This window comes from Danio aesculapii, chromosome 3 (genome assembly GCF_903798145.1).
Source record: "Danio aesculapii chromosome 3, fDanAes4.1, whole genome shotgun sequence".
Classification (NCBI taxonomy): domain Eukaryota; kingdom Metazoa; phylum Chordata; class Actinopteri; order Cypriniformes; family Danionidae; genus Danio; species Danio aesculapii.
Window position 1 is genome coordinate 13,593,152 of NC_079437.1, and position 18,294 is coordinate 13,611,445.

The window sequence follows — 18,294 nt, forward strand, 5'->3', positions numbered from 1 at the left end:
CTGTTGACTCTGATTTGAGTTAGATAGCTTTCCTGTTATGCTCTTAATTCATTTAATTTCATACACTTGTATACAATTGTAATTTACTTTCCCTTTTTAGTTTTGTTAGTATTTTTTCTTTCTGCAGCTAATGTAGTTTGTATTTTCCCTCTTTTGTATCTCCCTTATATTGATCTCCTACTGTGGTTGTATATTTTCATTAAAAAAAAAAAAAAAAAAAAACAGAAAAAAAAAATTGAGTGATGATTGGAAAAAGAAGTTTGGCTTCTTCCTAACCGTTATCTTTTAACAAACAAGGTTAAAAAGCTTTCGTTTAATCTCCTTCACAGTATATATCTTGCCAAACTTTATTTAACAAAATTTTAAAAAGATATAGATGTGAGATGTAGCTTTTGCAAGCAGATGCCAGAGAGCGCTGTTCATTTATTTTGGTACTGCTCTTATGTGTCTTTTTTTTTGTAGCGAAATGTAATTGACTTTTTTGCTGTCGATATTGATGAACATATTACTTTACATTGGAAAAGATGTTCATCTGGGAAATTTTGAAAACTAGACAAAAAGACCCATACATTTTTTATCAATTTCTTTATTTTAGTGGCCAAATTTCATATTCATATGTGTACATTTTTAGGTAAAAATTCAAGATTATTAAAGAGTAGCATTATATTGAGTCCATATTACCCTCAAAGAATCAAAAAGCTGTGCGAACTGTACAAGCCTATATATCATTTAATGTATTCCTGTAATATAGTTTATATCTCCCCCTAGCCTTTGAAATTTTCTTTACATTTGTTCTACTTGACTAGATCATACAATTGAACATGTTAGCTTTTTTCATCAGATATTTTACCTTTTTCAGAAAATAATTTGAATAGTAAAAAACTTAAATTGTCTAAGAACAAACCATTTGTAATTAATTTCCTGCCTTTAATGACTTCTCTCAAAAACATTTTCAGTCTTTAATGTTACTTAACACAACCTTCATTATTTTGTATTAACTTATATTTTATTTTCTTTTGAAATGATTGTTAGTATGATTGTTAGTTCATAATGCCCGTATTTCTGTTTGTATTAAAATCAACAAGAATTCCCTCATAAATATTTACTTTAATTCTTTCCTCTCTTATATTTACATCTTTGGCCATTTCTTTCTTCTCTCGTGTGATTTTGAATGCCTAATTTTGACTCTATTACAATTTAAACACTTACACATTTAAACCATGCCATCTATCTCACTTTAATTAATAAGGATATCCCAGTTTAGTGTATTTCTTCCAAAGACTACATTCAAACACAAAGATTATACAAAAAAACTTTTATTTAAAATGTTAATGGAATATTATTTCCATTTGATTAAAGTTTCGAGACAATATCTGGACGGCGTTCCACATATATTAGTTTAATTGGCAGAATTAAGTTTTTTATTTGGTCTAGGACAGTGAGTGCACACATTTATGGCTTACATTAGTCATTGATACATTTTTGTGAAGGATTTTGTAAGTGTGTGGTAATAATAATTCGATGCCAGGAGCCATTTTGTCAACAAATGATGAAGGAATAAAATGACAACAACATTTCAGTGCAGATTATTAGCATCATGTTAGAAACTCCTGTGGGCATTATCACCTTTTGGAACAAAAACAATATTAGATTCACACCAATCGTGAGGCACAGTTGTGTGAAATGATTTGACTTGTTAAGCTTTTTCGTGTGTAATGAAAACAACGTTTAAAACTGGATCCCCTTCCTAAATATTAAAGTAAGTAACAACAAGCTGCGCACATTTGGTCAGTTTTGTAGGAGATCTGACAGTCCTGTACAACACTTCCTCCACGTACCTCTCAAGTAAGCATTAAATCACAGTTTAAACTTTCACACGCCCCATACAAACAAAACTTATTTCACATTAAATCTTGAAAAAGTGAAAATTCTGGACAATAAATTAACTCAATAATAAATTAATTTTTAACAAAAACGTCGTGTAAATTTATCTCACAGACAAATAAAGACAGTACCACACTGTGGCAACTTGAGCATTATTTCTAAACTACCCCCCTCCCATTTCAGTGCAGAATTAGACAAGCTGTATTTCCTCCCTCAACCAGCTTTACCATATTATTTTCACATGCATATTAATTCACAGGAGTCAGTACCATTCTAATTCAGTCTTTGTAGACAGTCTGCTGTCCGTGACCTCTTTCGTCATGCATGATATGCCTCCGCACGTGGATCCGCCTCACCCGCCTGTCTCCGCCCCCTGCACCCGCCCCTTCTTCCTCTGATTGGCCTGCACCCGATGAAGAAACGCCCCCAGACTCCAGCAGGGCCATTCCACCCGAGCCACGCCCATTTTCATAAATCAAAATGTTGAGCGTTTCCTCGAAAATACGAGCTTCTGGAAACTCAACCTAGGAAAAAAATTAAAATAAAGTGATTAAACAGGGTGTATGAACAGGGTGCAAATAATATATTGACAATGGGGGGGGGGGGGGGTCAACTTTTTCGGTTATGTTAATTTGTGTAGGCTAATACATGTTTCAGTTAATCAAATGTACGTATTTATTTAAATTACCTCTAATACATTAATAAAACACATTTAGGCTTATTTAAGTTAAACCGCCAACTATTTCAGCATGTGTTTTATCTTCCTACCGCAACTCAGCACTGGGAAACACCCATACACACACACACTCATATACTACATCCAATTTCGTTCATCCAATTCACCTATAGCACATGTCTTTGGACTTTGGGGAAAACCGGAGCACCCTGAGGAAACCTACGCCAACACAGGGAAAACATGCAAACTCCACACAGAAACGCCAACTGGTCCAGCAGGGACTCGAACCAGCAAGCTTCTTGCTATGAAGCAACAGTGCTAACCACTGAGCCACCGTGCAGCCCTATGTATTAATTATTAATTTTATCATTTAAGATCCAGACCAGAGAAAACCATTTCTCACTATTAAATAGCTGAACCCCACAAACATCTTGTTTTGGTATCCTTTGAGGGGGGGGGTCGAGCATAAATTAGTGGGGTCAATCCCCTGCAACCCCCCCTGTAATTTGCACCCTGTGTATGAACACACATATGAACAAGCTCAATTCAAATGTGCTCACTTTGGTCTGCTTCTTCTCGGTGGCATAAACAATGGAGGTGCAGCAGACTTCAGCAATCTTGCGTCCCTCGCCGTAAAAAGACCAGCAGCAAATCTCGTCTCCCAGCACGTCTTTAATGAACAGAACGCGGCCGTTAAAGCGCAGCCCCAGCTTATCGAACAGCTCGATGTTCTTCAGAAGGTTATCATCAGAGTTGCTGAAGGGAACAAAGTGATGATGTTATAGGACAGAGGCACATAGTGGTTACATGTAAGAGATGATGTACATGCAGTCGGTTGTTCTCGCAGAATAAAGCCTGACAGGTTTATTAGGAGCTTGACCAGGGTGTGTACACACTGTAGTAGTTAATTTCCTTTGGTCTATACAAAAAAATGAAAACAACATATCTTGATCATTTTTTTAAGTCCTGGGTCATTTTAAAACTCAAACCTAAGGACACGAAGCAAACGCAAAACAATAAAATAAACTGCTTTTATGAGGTATATTTCAAGACTTTTGAAACAAAAGCTTGTAAAATGCTTTCAGGAATCACAAAGTCTCTGTCACACACAAACTAAGAGCTGCTTCAGAGTCATTTTTCAGTACTGAGTAACACACTGTGACTATGATGAGAAAAATACATGCTTGACCACTCTGTCCTTTTATAGATGTATTTGATGATGTCATATCCTGTTGTTGTTTTTTTTTTAGACAGCTTTTGTTTACACTAAAAAACCCAGAGTTTAAATCAAATTAAACCTGTACATGTTTAGTGACATAGGATGAGAAAAATGTATGCTTTGCTTTATAGTTGAGTTTTTGTGATCTCATGTCCTGTTTTTCATTTCCTTAAACAGCTTTTGTTTACACTAACAGACCCAGTGCACCGAGTTTAAATCACGTTAAAACTGCCAAGTGTCACATTACGGTTCATATGATTTCATGCTCACATTATCAGAGAAAAATCAGACAGGAGTTATTTTTGAAAAGGCTGAAGGAGTGAGAAAGAGGGCAGATGTACCTGGTATAGGAGTATTTATTGTTCCCTCTGTTATTCTGCAATTTCACCACTGGCTGTAATGAAGAATAGATGATTTTTAATAAAAGAACAAAGACCAAAAAAAGGTTTTTTTACAGAGAGAGAGTATTTTCTTTTTTCAAAACATATTTAGAGGCTTCTGATTCACTGTTCTGAAATAGCACTTTATTATGGAAACGCAAATTAATTAAATTAATTAATTAAATAAAATAAATTAAAAAAAAAAACTGAGAAAATAAAAAAATTACTTAAATAAAATAAAATAAATAAAATAAATAAATTAGATTAAATAATAATAATTAATTAAATAAAATTTATAAAATAAATTAAATTAAATAATTAATAAAATAAAACAAATAAATAAATAGAATTTAATAAAATTAATTATTTAAATAAAATAAAATGAATACAATATAAAAATACAGAAATCAAATGAAGTAAATTAAATCAAATTTATTATTAATTAATTAAATTAAATAAATAAAATTAAATAAATACATTTAAATGAAATCAAATTAAGCAAATAGAATAAAATAAATTAGAAATATGGATACATTTAATTTAATTAATTAACTAATTAGGAAAATAAAACAAATAAATTGAATAAACTTAATAAAATAAATTAATAAATTATTTTAATTAAATTAAATTAATTAATTAATAAAATAACTTAAATAAATAAATACAACTTATTAATCAATAAAATTACATTAAAAATATTTTTTTAAAAATCAAATAAAATATTCTTATATTCTAAATGAAAGTCATGTTGAATTTAAAATACCAAAAATATTTGAACACTAACTGGACAGTGCCGGGCTGTAGTCAAAAAATTGTGTGGTGTATTCAAGCCTGAGGAGATCTCAGTGTTCATGTGTTGTTTTAGTCAGCAGGGAAGTAAATATGATCAGTCTTTGATATCTCACCTTCCTACAGGTGGCTATCATCCTCTGTTCCTCTTTGGCTGAAGTTATCATAGGAATGTGACACCCTCTGCAAACATCTCTGCGTTTCTGCATCAACATCAAACAGGACATTAGTAAGCGACATCAGTCAAACACCACACCCTTAGAATCAGAAGTATATCACTTCTTTGTAGACACAAGCTGCTTTGGACCAAAATGACAATTCTGAATGCACTAGGCTGAAAACAAAGATGTTTTAAAATAATTCATTACTATTTTAATAAATGATATAAATTAAGTTTGTAGGACTTTAAAAAAAAATAAATCAAAAGCTTAATTTAATCTTTAACTGTTAAAAGCTATTAGTTACTAGGTAATTAGTTAAAGTTATTAGTAACTAATGAAGATTTGGTTACTAACAGGGCTTGACATTAACTTTTTTTTGATCACCAGCCACTGTGGCTAGTAGATTTCCAACGTTACTAGCCACTTGCCATTTTCACTAGCCACACTTTTGTTGTTTGGAAAATATATTTTATATGAATAAATTAAACTTTGACATGCTAAAATTACTTGATTTAGATGTTGTGTTTTGTCCACATGCCTCCTCATTTATTTCACTTCTTGTGTGTGTTGTGTATGTGCTTGCTTACTGTGTATGAGTAAATGGGTTGTGTCGAATTGCAATAAGTTTTTATTTCACATGACCTTTTCAGGGCTCAAAATTAAGGATTTACCCAGTTTATCTCTGACCACACCAAAAGAAATAATTATTTCTTAGCCACACATTTTAAATTTATTAAAACAAGCAAAATATAGCTGCATACATGTAGTTTTTCATTCAACAAAACCTTTCTTTTTTTAAAAAATTGGACATTTAAAAAGATCTATTGTCGTGTATCTAAAATATGCAGAGTAATATGTCCTGGCTAAAGGTCCCAGATCAGCAGTTAACTACACATAATGCAATGTTATTGTAAAGGATGATAATTTAACAATATTAACAAAAATAACTGTAAACAAAAGACAGCAGGTGAAAAGAAACATATCTTGTGTGATATTAAAAGGATGATCACATGCACACAGTTAATGTTAGCCCTGTTAATAATCTGTTCAAAGAATAATTAAAAAGAAAGCAGTGACCGCTGCTGCTTACAAAAGTATATATATATATATATATATATATATATATATATATATATATATATATATATATATATATATATATATATATATATATATATATATATATATATATATATATATTATTATTTTATTTTTTTCTTCCAATCTTGAGCTCTTGAAAGAAGCAGGGCTGTGGGTGCACGAGCATCCCTTTTTGTCCAGTCTATTTCAAAGAGAACTGATCGCACCAGTTGCGTTTCCTCTACACACGGTTGCGTCGCGCAACATCACCCACAAAAAACATACACAAAAAACATGAGCTAATTAAATAATTAATTTATTAACAGTTAAATTTTATTGACAGCGAACAAATCGAGGAGCATCGTTTTCCAGTGTTGCCATGACAGCACAATAGTGCTATTGCAAGCAGCAGGAAAACGTTTACTATATAGAAATGTTTTGTTTGAGCACTGTTTGAGTGGACTTTTCCCATTGAGCATGTGTGGTTCATGCATATACAAGTATGTGTCCATTTAGAACTTTGCAGCACACGCAATAGCTAATTGATGATGCACCCCGCAGCTCTTTTACAATTATGCTAGAGGTATTTGACCTACAAAAACTAAGCTTTTTGTAAATGCTGAAGACCTCGTTTTAGTTCGAAAATGCAAAGGCTGTATCAGAGCCTTTGAGTCTTTTGGATTCTCGATCCTTTGGATTTTCTCCTGTCCTTTAATTACTCTCTGCCCTGGTTCTGTACATGTTAGAATGCATGTCAATGCGCTGAAACATGGCTCCCCAAGAGTAAATGTTCCATCAGTGAGCACTAAAGTAGGATACACCTTCTTGTGAAAATGAAAGTTGCATGAACCGAGTGTGAGCACGTGTGGACCAGAAGCCCAGAACCATAAAAAAAAAAACAGAAACTAGAAAATCAAAAACTACTGAAATTTTAGAGGTTTTCTATCCATCTTTCCATATAACGAACTGTACTGAAACTGTGACCCGAAAACCGAACCGAAATGTGAAGTCACATATATATTTTCCAATTTTTTTGGAGTAAAAACAGGTTTTTCAAGCATTTTCTTGAAATATAAAAGTGACTTTTTCTCTCTCAGTACAATTTAAAAGATCTTTACAACAAATGGTATTATAATAGAATTCAATTTGCAGATCCTACAAATATGTATCATCTTTAAGCTACCATTTAGCTTCTATCATGCCTTTCGCCATGAAGAACTAGATGAAGAACTAAAAACTTAGAATTCTAGAATGGACGAGGATCATTTTCATTTTACAAAATTGCCAGCAATACTGTAATATTTTACAGCAATTTTTAGTATGTGTTACAAAATACACTAGTGTAAACATAGCTAGTCTATGGGTACAGAAACACACGTCTGACCTGTAATGTGGAGAGACAGTGCTGCACAAGACCCTGAAGTCTGTAGTATTGCGCCTCCTTCAGCACCTCCTCCAGCTCCCTCGTGCTGTCCGGCAAAGGAACTGTCCCGTCCCGCAGGAAGTTCAGCACCAGGGAAAAGTGTCTCCCACATCGGTCCAACACCACCCAGCCTTCAATACAAATGGACACATGTTTAAATATGTATCTTTGCAGTACCATTAATTTTTAAAACCCTATAGTTCAAAAGTTTGAGCTCACGATGCTTTTTTAATAAGAAATGACTACTTTTATTCAGCAGGAATATATTACGTTAAAAAGTAAAAGTGAACATAATATCTATATAAAAAAGCGAAAGTAAACACTTATCTTTTCATCAAACAATCCTGAAAATTTCTCTGACACCATTAATTATAGGATTTAATGCTTCTTGAGCAGAAAATTAACGTACTGAGTGAGTAAATAGAGTGAAATCTGAAAGATGATGTGACAAATTCGGATTTATATCACAATATATATATTATAATGCATATAACAAAACATTAACATGCTGTTTCTTACCCTCAGAGTCGATGCTGACCTCTGTGCTCCCGTCACAAATACTCCTGAGCAAGCTGTCTTCTTTGCTGAGCGTCTGGACCGTGGTGTAGTGGAGAGTTCCCCCAACATTGAGCTTCACGTACTTGCTGCTCACCAGACTCCTGCCAGGCTTTTCGTCCCTAACATGGCTGGAGGATGATGGGGAAGACCCGGACACAGTCACCGTATGCCCACCAGACGAACCAGATGCCTCGGCAGACATCAGGGGTGTACAGCTCAAATACTGCTTATCTGCTGCCTGTAGACACACACACAGGTGTTATTATAAGTGGTATGGAGCGGTGGCCAAAAACATTTAAAAGCAGTTTTAAGTTGCATGCAATTTGGTCAACTTTAAAAGGGAACTATTATGCAAAAATCCCTTTTATAAAGGGCAGAAGTCACACATTTATGGGGCAGAAGTCTGTGAATATAAGCAGCTTCTAATAGTAAAAATGTATTAAATAATTTTTTTATAATCACACTTGATAAAAAAAAAGTCATAGGAGGGAGAAATCCCTGCATATTAGTGTCAATCTCTCCCTCATTAGCATAGGATGTTAGTCTTTTTTGCAAGTGGTGCTCACTGCAGAGCCACTTGGGCAGAGCTGAGCTCCAGCAAGGGGGAGCTTGAGCATCCAGCTCCTCCTTCCTTGCACTTCTTCTTCGAGTGATGTCACTGGGGGTTGAGGTTAGGGGTGGGTGGGTGCACGCATTAAAACAGCTTACAGGAGGAGGAGCTCAAGCTCAAGCTTCCCCTCGCTGAAGCTCAAATGGCTCTGCAGCGAGCAATGTCTCCTTTTTTTTAAATCTGCCACTATGTTGACTATGTTGACAGCATAGACTGTAAAATATATGGACGGAGTATCCGTGACGTCACCCATAGGTTTCTGAACACTGCAAAAGAAGCTACAAGTAGGCGCGGCCAACCGTCGCCATTTTGTTCGCGCGTCATCGCACCCACGGCGGGATACCAAACAAGGGCAAAGAGGCGGAGAGTGAGCGGAGCTACAGACACCTGCTGGCACTTTGCTTAGACCTGGCAGACAGACTTTACTTTGGGAGAAACGCTTAATAATCTATTACCTGCGACTCGTTTTGTGTTCTGACCACATGTGCTTGGCTGTACACTATATCAATAAAGTGTTTAGACTTTCAAAAACACTGTAGTAATACATTGAGCCACTAAGCCAGGGGTCACCAATCTTGGTCCAGCAGGGCCGGTGTCCCTGCAGGATTTAGCTCCAACTTGCCTTAACACACCTGTCTGGGTGTTTCAAGTATACCTAGTGAGACCTTGATTAGCTAGTTCAGGTGTGTTTGGTTAGGGTTGGAACAAAAACCTGCAGGACACCAGCCCTCCAGGAACAAGTTTGGGGAGCCCTGCACTAAGCATTGTTCTTATGACGTTTTTCTACAGGAGAAAACGCGAATTACTTCCAAACACTTCACAGATATAGTCTGTGTTAGTAAATGCAAGACTATTGATAAGATCCAGCATAACACTGTATGACAACACTTCAGATGACTGTTCCAGAGCCTATAGCTAACCAATCTGTCACATTCTGGAGAGCTTTACGGGTCTAAAGAAAAATATAAATGATAAATGATCTTAAATAAAACAAATACATTTATAGAGATGGTATACAAGTATATAACTTTACTCAGATGGGAAACGGAGGCCACGTGAATGGTTTGTGAGCACAATTAAGTGCACACAGCATCCCATATCATCTGATAATTGTAAAAAAAAAGTCCAAAAGGCAGCTGACTGTGTAAAGCCACATAAAACAAAACAAAAATACGATGAATATGCTGAGATCAGTGGCTAATCTGCCGGATTATGCAAACTTAATATAACCTAATATAAAGGAAATGGATGAGTTATAAAAAAATTCACCCCCCTCACAGTTGTCATGGAGGGTAATAATAGCTATATGAACCAAAATTGTTCTTTGTACCAGGCTGTAAACACCTTTTTTTCTGCTGTAAAGTTGGCCATTCTAACAGAGGGCTCAATTGCACTTTGCTCTATTATGGAGCCAGGACTAGCGGAATTTTGATGAATTGCAGTTTCTGTTACTTCCGTATTGGCCTCCCGAGAGAGAGCGGGAGGTTGCCGCTTGGATTTAACACTTGGCATGTTTGCATGATTATTAGTCCTAGGACAAAAAAAGTAGTGATGTTCAATTTCTGAATACAGTAAATTGCTCTTACGAGTAGGTCCGTCACAATAATCAATATATGGACTAATCGCACAACACAAGGACATGACCTCAATAATTTTTGGTGATGCAATACATATCACCCATACATAAAAACCAATTCTAGCCACATTTTAGCTCATTGTGCAACATCTCAATCTCTACTTGAGGTGCCAACGTTAGTATGGTTAAATAAACACTATTGTATTTACATTGAATTTCTTTAGTATATTTTAAAGTGGGTGCCTGACGAATAAAAATAGATCTGGTAGCAGATATCACAGCCTCTGTTACATTTTACCTTACACATTTTTTCAACATTTGGATTTAGCATAATAATAATAATAATGATAATGTAAATAATAATAATAATAATATAAATAATAATAACAATAACTTATTATTATTTATCTATGATATTCGTTTTTACATTCTGATTCCAATGCCTCATTATTAAAATGACTGTAATTAAATGAAATATTCTTAAAAATAAAATATGATGTGTTCGTTGGAAGCATCTACTTGCATTGTGATGATATTATATTGTCATTCTTGCATTATATAGTGATGAGTGGCATAAAATGGTCTTAAAACGACAATTATATCGTTTGTTAAGACAGTTGAACATCAAAGGATTACTAAAGAAGTCACCAAAAGGGCAAAATAAACCAATAAATGTTGTAACATATTCAGAAATATGCATGACCATGTTATACTACACCATTACCCAATGCACACCTTATGTGACAAGCACTGAAACTATTTCAGTACCAATAAAACTGAGGTTAAGTTGGTTTTATATTCGCATATCAGTTCAGTGACAACTTGTGACATGCTCCATATATTGTTTACCATCCTACTTTGAACGTTTGAAATCACATGCAGGTATGACTTCTAAACAACATTAGTACTTTTTATTTGACTGAACATTGATGTAATTTGATAGTGATTGGCTGCTAATATGATTTCCCTATTTAGAATAATTTTCTGAATGTGTGAATATGAAACCAACTTTACCTCATCAACAAGGAAAACAACAACCAGAAAGCAAAGCATTTAGCATCTATAACAAAGCATCTAGTGATCTCATGCCTAATAACTCAAACATGTGAGTGATAACACTAGTTTAGTGTCAACCTAGAGGGTCGTGAATATCTGTCCACCCCACACAGATGTGTTTCTGTCCTGATACCAGGGCAAATGAACAGAATTAGGTCAACACATTCAGAAAGATCTTAACTCCAGCTGAGACATCTCGCTAATCCTCGTCTAGACCACACCAAATTGATTTCCCACCATTAGGCAGACATTTAACGACTCGACATTTATATAGAGATGCATTTACAGAATCTGTTTACCACATATGAAGTCTGTCTTGTATTGATAAGCTCATTATTAGCCTCTCGGCTAGCTCGAGTTGTCATTAGAATGCCTGTCAACAAAGAAAACACTTACCGAGCTGGGTCACCGCCGCGATAAGGTGCATCAAATATTAAGTTGTCGCGAGCGGGCTGTTGTATTTGTTACAATAAACTCGTCATGATTTTTCTACAAATCATAATTTCCTCTGTTGTCTCGCAGCTCAACTGTCTTCTTCCTCTTTCTTGCTTGTTGTGGGTTGACAATGGCTGCTTCCCTTCGCGAGGAGTGTCCCTCGGTCACCGATTGGCCCGCATCAACGCCTGTCAGGCGACATAATCCCGCCCTTGTAACCTAAAGTTAGCCAATCGTGAAGGGCGTTTTTAATCAGGACAACGGTAACATTTCTGTAACCGTTTTACGAAATTTGAAAATATTTTCCTATATCCTGAAAATGAACAGGTAATTTTGACACACACAATATACATATATATATATATATAATATTTATAAAAAGTGACGTTACTGATAGCAAATTACATGATGAAAACATAGAGATGTTAGGTAGTCTTTTCGATATTTTAAAGTAACGTATTCTGATTACTTTTGGATTACTTTTAGATTACTTTAGATTACTTTTTAAACCACTTCTAAGAGACTTGAAGGGGATTTTCTTCTGTGAAGAAACAATTTTAATAATATTTAAGAATATGTTTCTATTATCCTGAAAATGAATATGTAATTTTAACACACATATATAACATACATATAGAGTGCAGTTGCTGATAGCAAATTTCATGATGAAAATATACAAATGTTAGGTAGTCTTTTCAATATTTTTAAGTTATGTATTCTGATTACTTTTGGATTACTTTTAGATTACTTAAGATTAATTTTTAAACCGTTTAAGAGATTTGAATACGATTTTCTTCTGTAAAGAAACATTTTTATTGAAATGTAAGAATATTATTCTAATATCCTTTAAAGCAATATGTAGTTTTGATATATATACAGTTAAAGTCAGAATTATTACCCCTCTGAATTATTAACCACCCTGTTTATTTTTTCCCCAATTTCTGTTTAACGGAGAGAAGATTTTTTTCAACACATTTCTAATCATAATATTTTTAATAACTCATTTCTAATAACTGATTTATTATATCTTTGCCATGATGACAGTAAATAATATTTGACTAGATATTGTTCAAGACACTTCTATACAGCTTAAAGTGACATTTAAAGGCTTAACTAGGTTAATTAGATTAACTAGGCAGGTTAGGATAATTAAGTTATTGCATAATGATGGTTTGTTAAAATAAAAAAATCTGCATTTATTCTAGCTGAAATAAAACAAACAAGACTTTCTCCAAAAGAAAAAAATATTATCAGACATACTGTGAAAATTTCCTTGCTCTGTTTAAAAATTAAAAAGGGAATTTAACTGTGTGTACAGCTGAATGAGTTCCAAAAGTTTACGTTCATATAATTATTGATCTCCTGTTTCTAAATGGTCTGTCTCTAAAAGTGTGGGGGGACGTATCCCCCGTCCCCCCTCATTGCTATGCCCCTGCTGATAGCCAATTCTTTTAGATTCTTTCATCTTTTAAATATTTTAAGTAATGTATTCTGACTACTTTTAGATTACTTTTCAAACCATTTATAACAGACTTGAATTACTATTATTTAAAGAAAGAGAGCGAGAGAAATAGAATCCCAGATTTCAGAGAGCCATCGATTCACTGCCGAAAACACATTGAATCAATGTTGATAACTTACCCATTTACAAACACTGGAAAATACTCACTTTGAATTAACATTGATAATTCAATCATTTGCCATCCTAGATAATACTCAAATCGGATTAATATAGGTCAAGTTTTAAAAGGTTTAATAACAGGGTGAACTACACATGTTTTTTTTTCTCGAATAATTAAAGTGGATTTTGAGGCACATTGTTTTGGAGAGTTTGCTGAATTTGTTACTTCGTGTTAATTAGCTTATTCAGTCACTTTAACTAAAATGTCTTCATTCACAAATCGAGGCAAAAGATTTAGCCACTGCAGCTCATAGTGCTCAGGAGGTGTGGTCATATGTAAAGGTGAGTATTTCCACAGACCTCAAATTGTTCAAAATGACTTTCAGTTTGAGTCATTATAGCAATAAATACTTTCATTATTTAATTATATTTCTTTTTCTATTTGTTGTTTGGATCAAGGTGGGTTTTATTTTAATTGACTGTTTAAATTACAGGCGAAGCAGTGGTGCAGTAGGTAGTGCTGTCGCCTCACAGCAAGAAGGTCGCTGGTTCGAGCCATCGCTCAGTTGGCGTTTCTGTGTGGAGTTTGGATGTTTCCTCCGGGTACACCGGTTTCCCTCACAGTCCAAAGACATGCAGTACAGGTTAATTGGGTAGGCTAAATTGTCCGTAGTGTATGTTGTGTGTGAATGTGTGTATGTGTTTCCCAGTGATGGGTTGCGGCTGGAAGGGCATCCACTGTGTAAAACAAATGCTGGATGAGTTGGCGGTTCATTCCGCTGTGGCGACCCCGGATTAATAAAGGGACTAAGCCGAAAAGAAAATGAATGATGAATGAATGTTTAAATTACATGATATTATCACAAATTAAACACTATCAAGTGGATTTTGAATCGGTGTGTTTTTAACATATTAAGATTTACTGATTTTGCCTTATGTTAATGACTTGCAGGTTCTGTGATTATGGTTACAAAAAGTGCAAGATACAGGTGAACTGTGATGAACTGACCTGAACTGTGAATTTGAACTGCCATCTGTAAATTAAATAACTTTAAATACGTCTGTGATTTTAAATGTTTTCATTATTTTGTACTTCACAACGTTTGTGAAGTATAAATGTACAGAATTACAATCAGCATGCTTCAGACTGAAGAAACGTGTTATTTTGGTTGTAGGTGTGTTGGTAGGAAGATGATCCGGACTGGTAAGTACTGTATTTTTGATTATAAAAAATTCAAATTTAGCATCGCAACTTAAAATATGAACATATTAGTAGAATCTGTCTATTGTCATTTTACCAAGAATTGGTTTGCTCCTTCAGAATTCATACATAAAGAAGAAGACAGAAAACTTCTTCCAAGTTTGTGAGGTAAAACCTTAAGCATTTCATTAGTGTGATATTTATTATGATACAGGGGTTGGACAATGAAACTGAAACGCCTGGTTTTAGGCCACAATCTTCATAAGTATAGCGTAGGGGCTCCTTTTACAGCCAATACAGCATCAGTTCATCTTAGGAACAACAGATACAAGTCCTGCACAGTGGCCAGAGGGATTTTTGAGCCATTTTTCTTGCAAAACAGTGGCCAGGTCACTAGATGATGCTGGCGGAGAAAAACGTTTCCCGACACATTCCTTCAAAACACCCCCAAAGTGGCTCAATAATATTTGAATCTGGTTACTGTGCAGGCCAAGAGAGATGTTAAACTTCACTTTTATGTTCATCAAACCACTCTGTCACCAGTCTTGCTGTGTGTAATGGTGCAATACCATCCTGATACATGGCACTGTCTTCAGGACACAATGTTTGAACCACTGGGTGCACACAGTCCTCCAGAATGGTTCGGTAGACCTCGGCAGTGACGTGCCCATTCTAGCACATGTATTGAGTCTAGGGAACGCCATGATATTGCAGCCCAAATCATCACTGATTCACCCACATGCTTCACTCTGAGCATGCAGCAGTTTGGGTGGTACACTTCTTTGGGGCTTCTCCACACCATAACTCTCCCTGATGTGGGAAAGACAGTGAAGGTGGAACCATCAGAGAACAATACATGTTCCACATTGTTCAAGATTTTCACTGCTGGCACCATTAAAACAGACGTTCGGCATTGGCACGAGTGACCAAACGTTTGGCTATAGCTTTAGCCATGAAACATCTAACACTAAATTGACCAGTGTTTCAGTTTCATTGTCCAACCCCTGTATATGCACTACATAATTATTTCCAAAGCAACTTTTTTCTTCATTTATTCTGCATTAAACAAATAATGACTTGCATTAACATAACGGTTTTACTTGAATAGCTACACGCACATATTAAGTCATAAAAGACGCAATCACCATCCAACAGAGACTTTTATTTAATCTTAAATCTCAGCAAATAAATGTCTTCATGACAAGTATATTATGTTGATAAATAAATAACAATCAAGTAATACTATAATGCAACAAAGCCCTCCACGACACGGGCTCTGGTAATGGCACAGTGGAAAAGACGAAACTCACTGCATATTAACAAGAAACCATGAGTTAGATGTAAAAAAAAAAAACAACAACAAAAAAAAATGCAATTTATAAAAAGCATTTCAATTCGATTACTGCATCACAGCAAGCAGTTGTTGTTTTTTCTGTATATATTTTCCTCGACATAGTGCATATGCAACAACATCAACTCTGATAACAATGACGGTAAGTATAATTGATCATGGATCCTAAGCTGAAGCGGTAAAATATACAATCGTTGCGTGCCGTATAAGCGAGAGGACATTCGGCTCCTCTGAAACATGGTCATTCAACATCAAGCAGAAAGAGATTTTTAAGAAACGGCAAAGAACAATATGAAATGCTGGCATTGTCCTTGTTATTACGTAAGAATGTGAAGAGATACTATGGTAACCGGTGGAAACGCGAGGGGACGTCACATTATGGGATGTATTTTGGCACTGAATCTGTTTTATATACTCGATATTCAATTCAAAATATTTACATTCAATATGTTCTCGTCTTGATGGATGCGTCTGTATACAAACATGGGAACATGAGAGTATAGGTTTAACATTTCAGATTATATACTTGTGTGTGTGTGTACTTGTTTATGTGGTTTACGAGGACAGGATAACGAGGATAGGGTATAACCGAGTTATACTCTATTATGAGGACATGCCGTACGTCCTTGTAATTCAAAACTGCACAAAAAACATACCAGAATATTGTTTTGGCACTTTTTTAAAAAATTGCCACAGTTCTTCTGTGGAGGTTGAGTTTAAGGTTAGGGTAAGGTGATATTATAAGCGTTTTTCAGTATAAATGACATTATGCCTATGGAGAATCTTTATAAAGCATACATACAAGTGTGTGTACTTGTTTATGTGGTTTAAGAGGACACGAAATTGTATAATGACATAAGTAAGACGAGTTGCACTTTATTAAAGTGGTTTATGAGGACATGCCTTATGTCCTTGTAATCCAAAATGCATAACAATGAACTGTGTTTGGCACTTTCTTAAAATTTCCCTGTGAAGGTTGTGTTTAGGGTTAGGGTAAGGTGATATATGAGCTTTTTTCAGTATGAATTACATTATGCCAATGGAGAGTTCTCGTAAACCATATATACAAGTGTGTGTACTTGTTTACATGGTTTATGAGGACAAAAAACTGTATAATGAGATTAGTATGAAGTGCATTCCTTTATTAAACTGCTTATAAGGACATTTATTATGTCCTTGTAATTCAAAATGCATAACAATTATAACATAATGGTGTTTTGGCACTTTCTTAAAATTTACCTGTGAGGGTTGGGTTTAGGGTTAGGTTAAGGTAATATAATGAGCGTTTTTAAGTATAAATTACATTATGCCTATGGAGAGTCTTCGTAAATCGTATATACAAGTGTGTGGTTGTTTATGTAGTTTATGAGGACACAAAATGACATGGGTATGACCGAGTTGTACTCTATTGAAGTGACCTATGAGGACATGCCTTATGTCTTTGTAATCCAAAATGCATAACAATCATAATATTATTGTGTTTTGACACTTTCTTAAAATTTGCCTGTGAGTGTTGCATTTAGAGTTACGGTAAGGTGATATAATAAGCACTTTTCTGTATAAATTACATTATGCCTACGAAGAGTCCTCGTAAACCGTATATACAAGTGTGTGTGCACTCAAAAAATTTGTTTTTGCTGCTTATTCAAACTACTTTTTCAAAAAATGAGCTGAATTAACATTTCTTGAATTTTGGGGGCACAACTTCATTGTTTTATGTTCAATCCAATGAAATTAGTAAAAAACAATTAGGTTAACTTAATTGATATGTGTTGGGACAACATGAATACATTCTGTGGAACCCTAAAATTGTCCCAACACAAATTGATTAAGTCTAAATATCCACATAAGTAGACTGAACATAAAACAATTAAGCTGTCCTAAAAAAATGTCAAGAATTGTGTTTTTCAGGAAATTTTAAATAAGTACTTTGAACAAACAGCAAAATTTTTTTGAGTGCGTGTACATGTTTATATAGTTTATAAGGACACAAAATTGTACAATGACATGAGTTTGACCTAGGTACACTCTTAAGATGGTTTATGAGGACATGCCCTGTGTCTTCCTAATTTTAAAACACTTAAAAGTTATACTTAATGGGGACTTTTGACATTCAAATTTTGAAGGTCAAATCTGGGGTTGGATTTGGGGGTAGGGTAAGGAAATATAATAAGTAAAATACGTTTTACAGTATAATATACAGTATGCCTATAGAGAGTCCTTGTAAACCATATAGACAAGTGTGTTTGTGTGTGTGTGTATACATTGCAAAAA

The 18,294-nt window shown here is 34.7% G+C and overlaps 1 protein-coding gene across 1 annotated transcript; it reads right to left on the bottom strand.

Annotated features, from left to right (window-relative positions):
* Positions 1-1,300: 1,300 nt before the first annotated feature.
* kctd13 (potassium channel tetramerization domain containing 13) lies at positions 1,301-11,976 on the bottom strand. The gene is made up of 7 exons (XM_056453189.1): positions 11,809-11,976; positions 8,132-8,408; positions 7,574-7,743; positions 5,065-5,151; positions 4,121-4,173; positions 3,121-3,316; positions 1,301-2,408 (listed from the first exon to the last, which is right to left on the bottom strand). Exons 2-7 carry the CDS (start codon positions 8,370-8,372, stop codon positions 2,163-2,165), a joined length of 993 nt encoding a protein of 330 aa, XP_056309164.1. The 5' UTR covers positions 8,373-8,408; positions 11,809-11,976; the 3' UTR covers positions 1,301-2,162.
* Between the last annotated feature and the right edge of the window lie 6,318 nt (positions 11,977-18,294).

Excerpts from the sequence above, each read along its gene's own strand:
- kctd13 (XM_056453189.1), bottom strand. The coding sequence starts at position 8,372 with ATGTCTGCCGAGGCATCTGGTTCGTCTGGTGGGCATACGGTGACTGTG. Across the intron at positions 4,174-5,064 it reads TGATAGCCACCTGTAGGAAG|CCAGTGGTGAAATTGCAGAA; the intron begins GTGAGATATCAA and ends TCTTCATTACAG. Across the intron at positions 3,317-4,120 it reads AATAAATACTCCTATACCAG|CAACTCTGATGATAACCTTC; the intron begins GTACATCTGCCC and ends TGTTCCCTTCAG.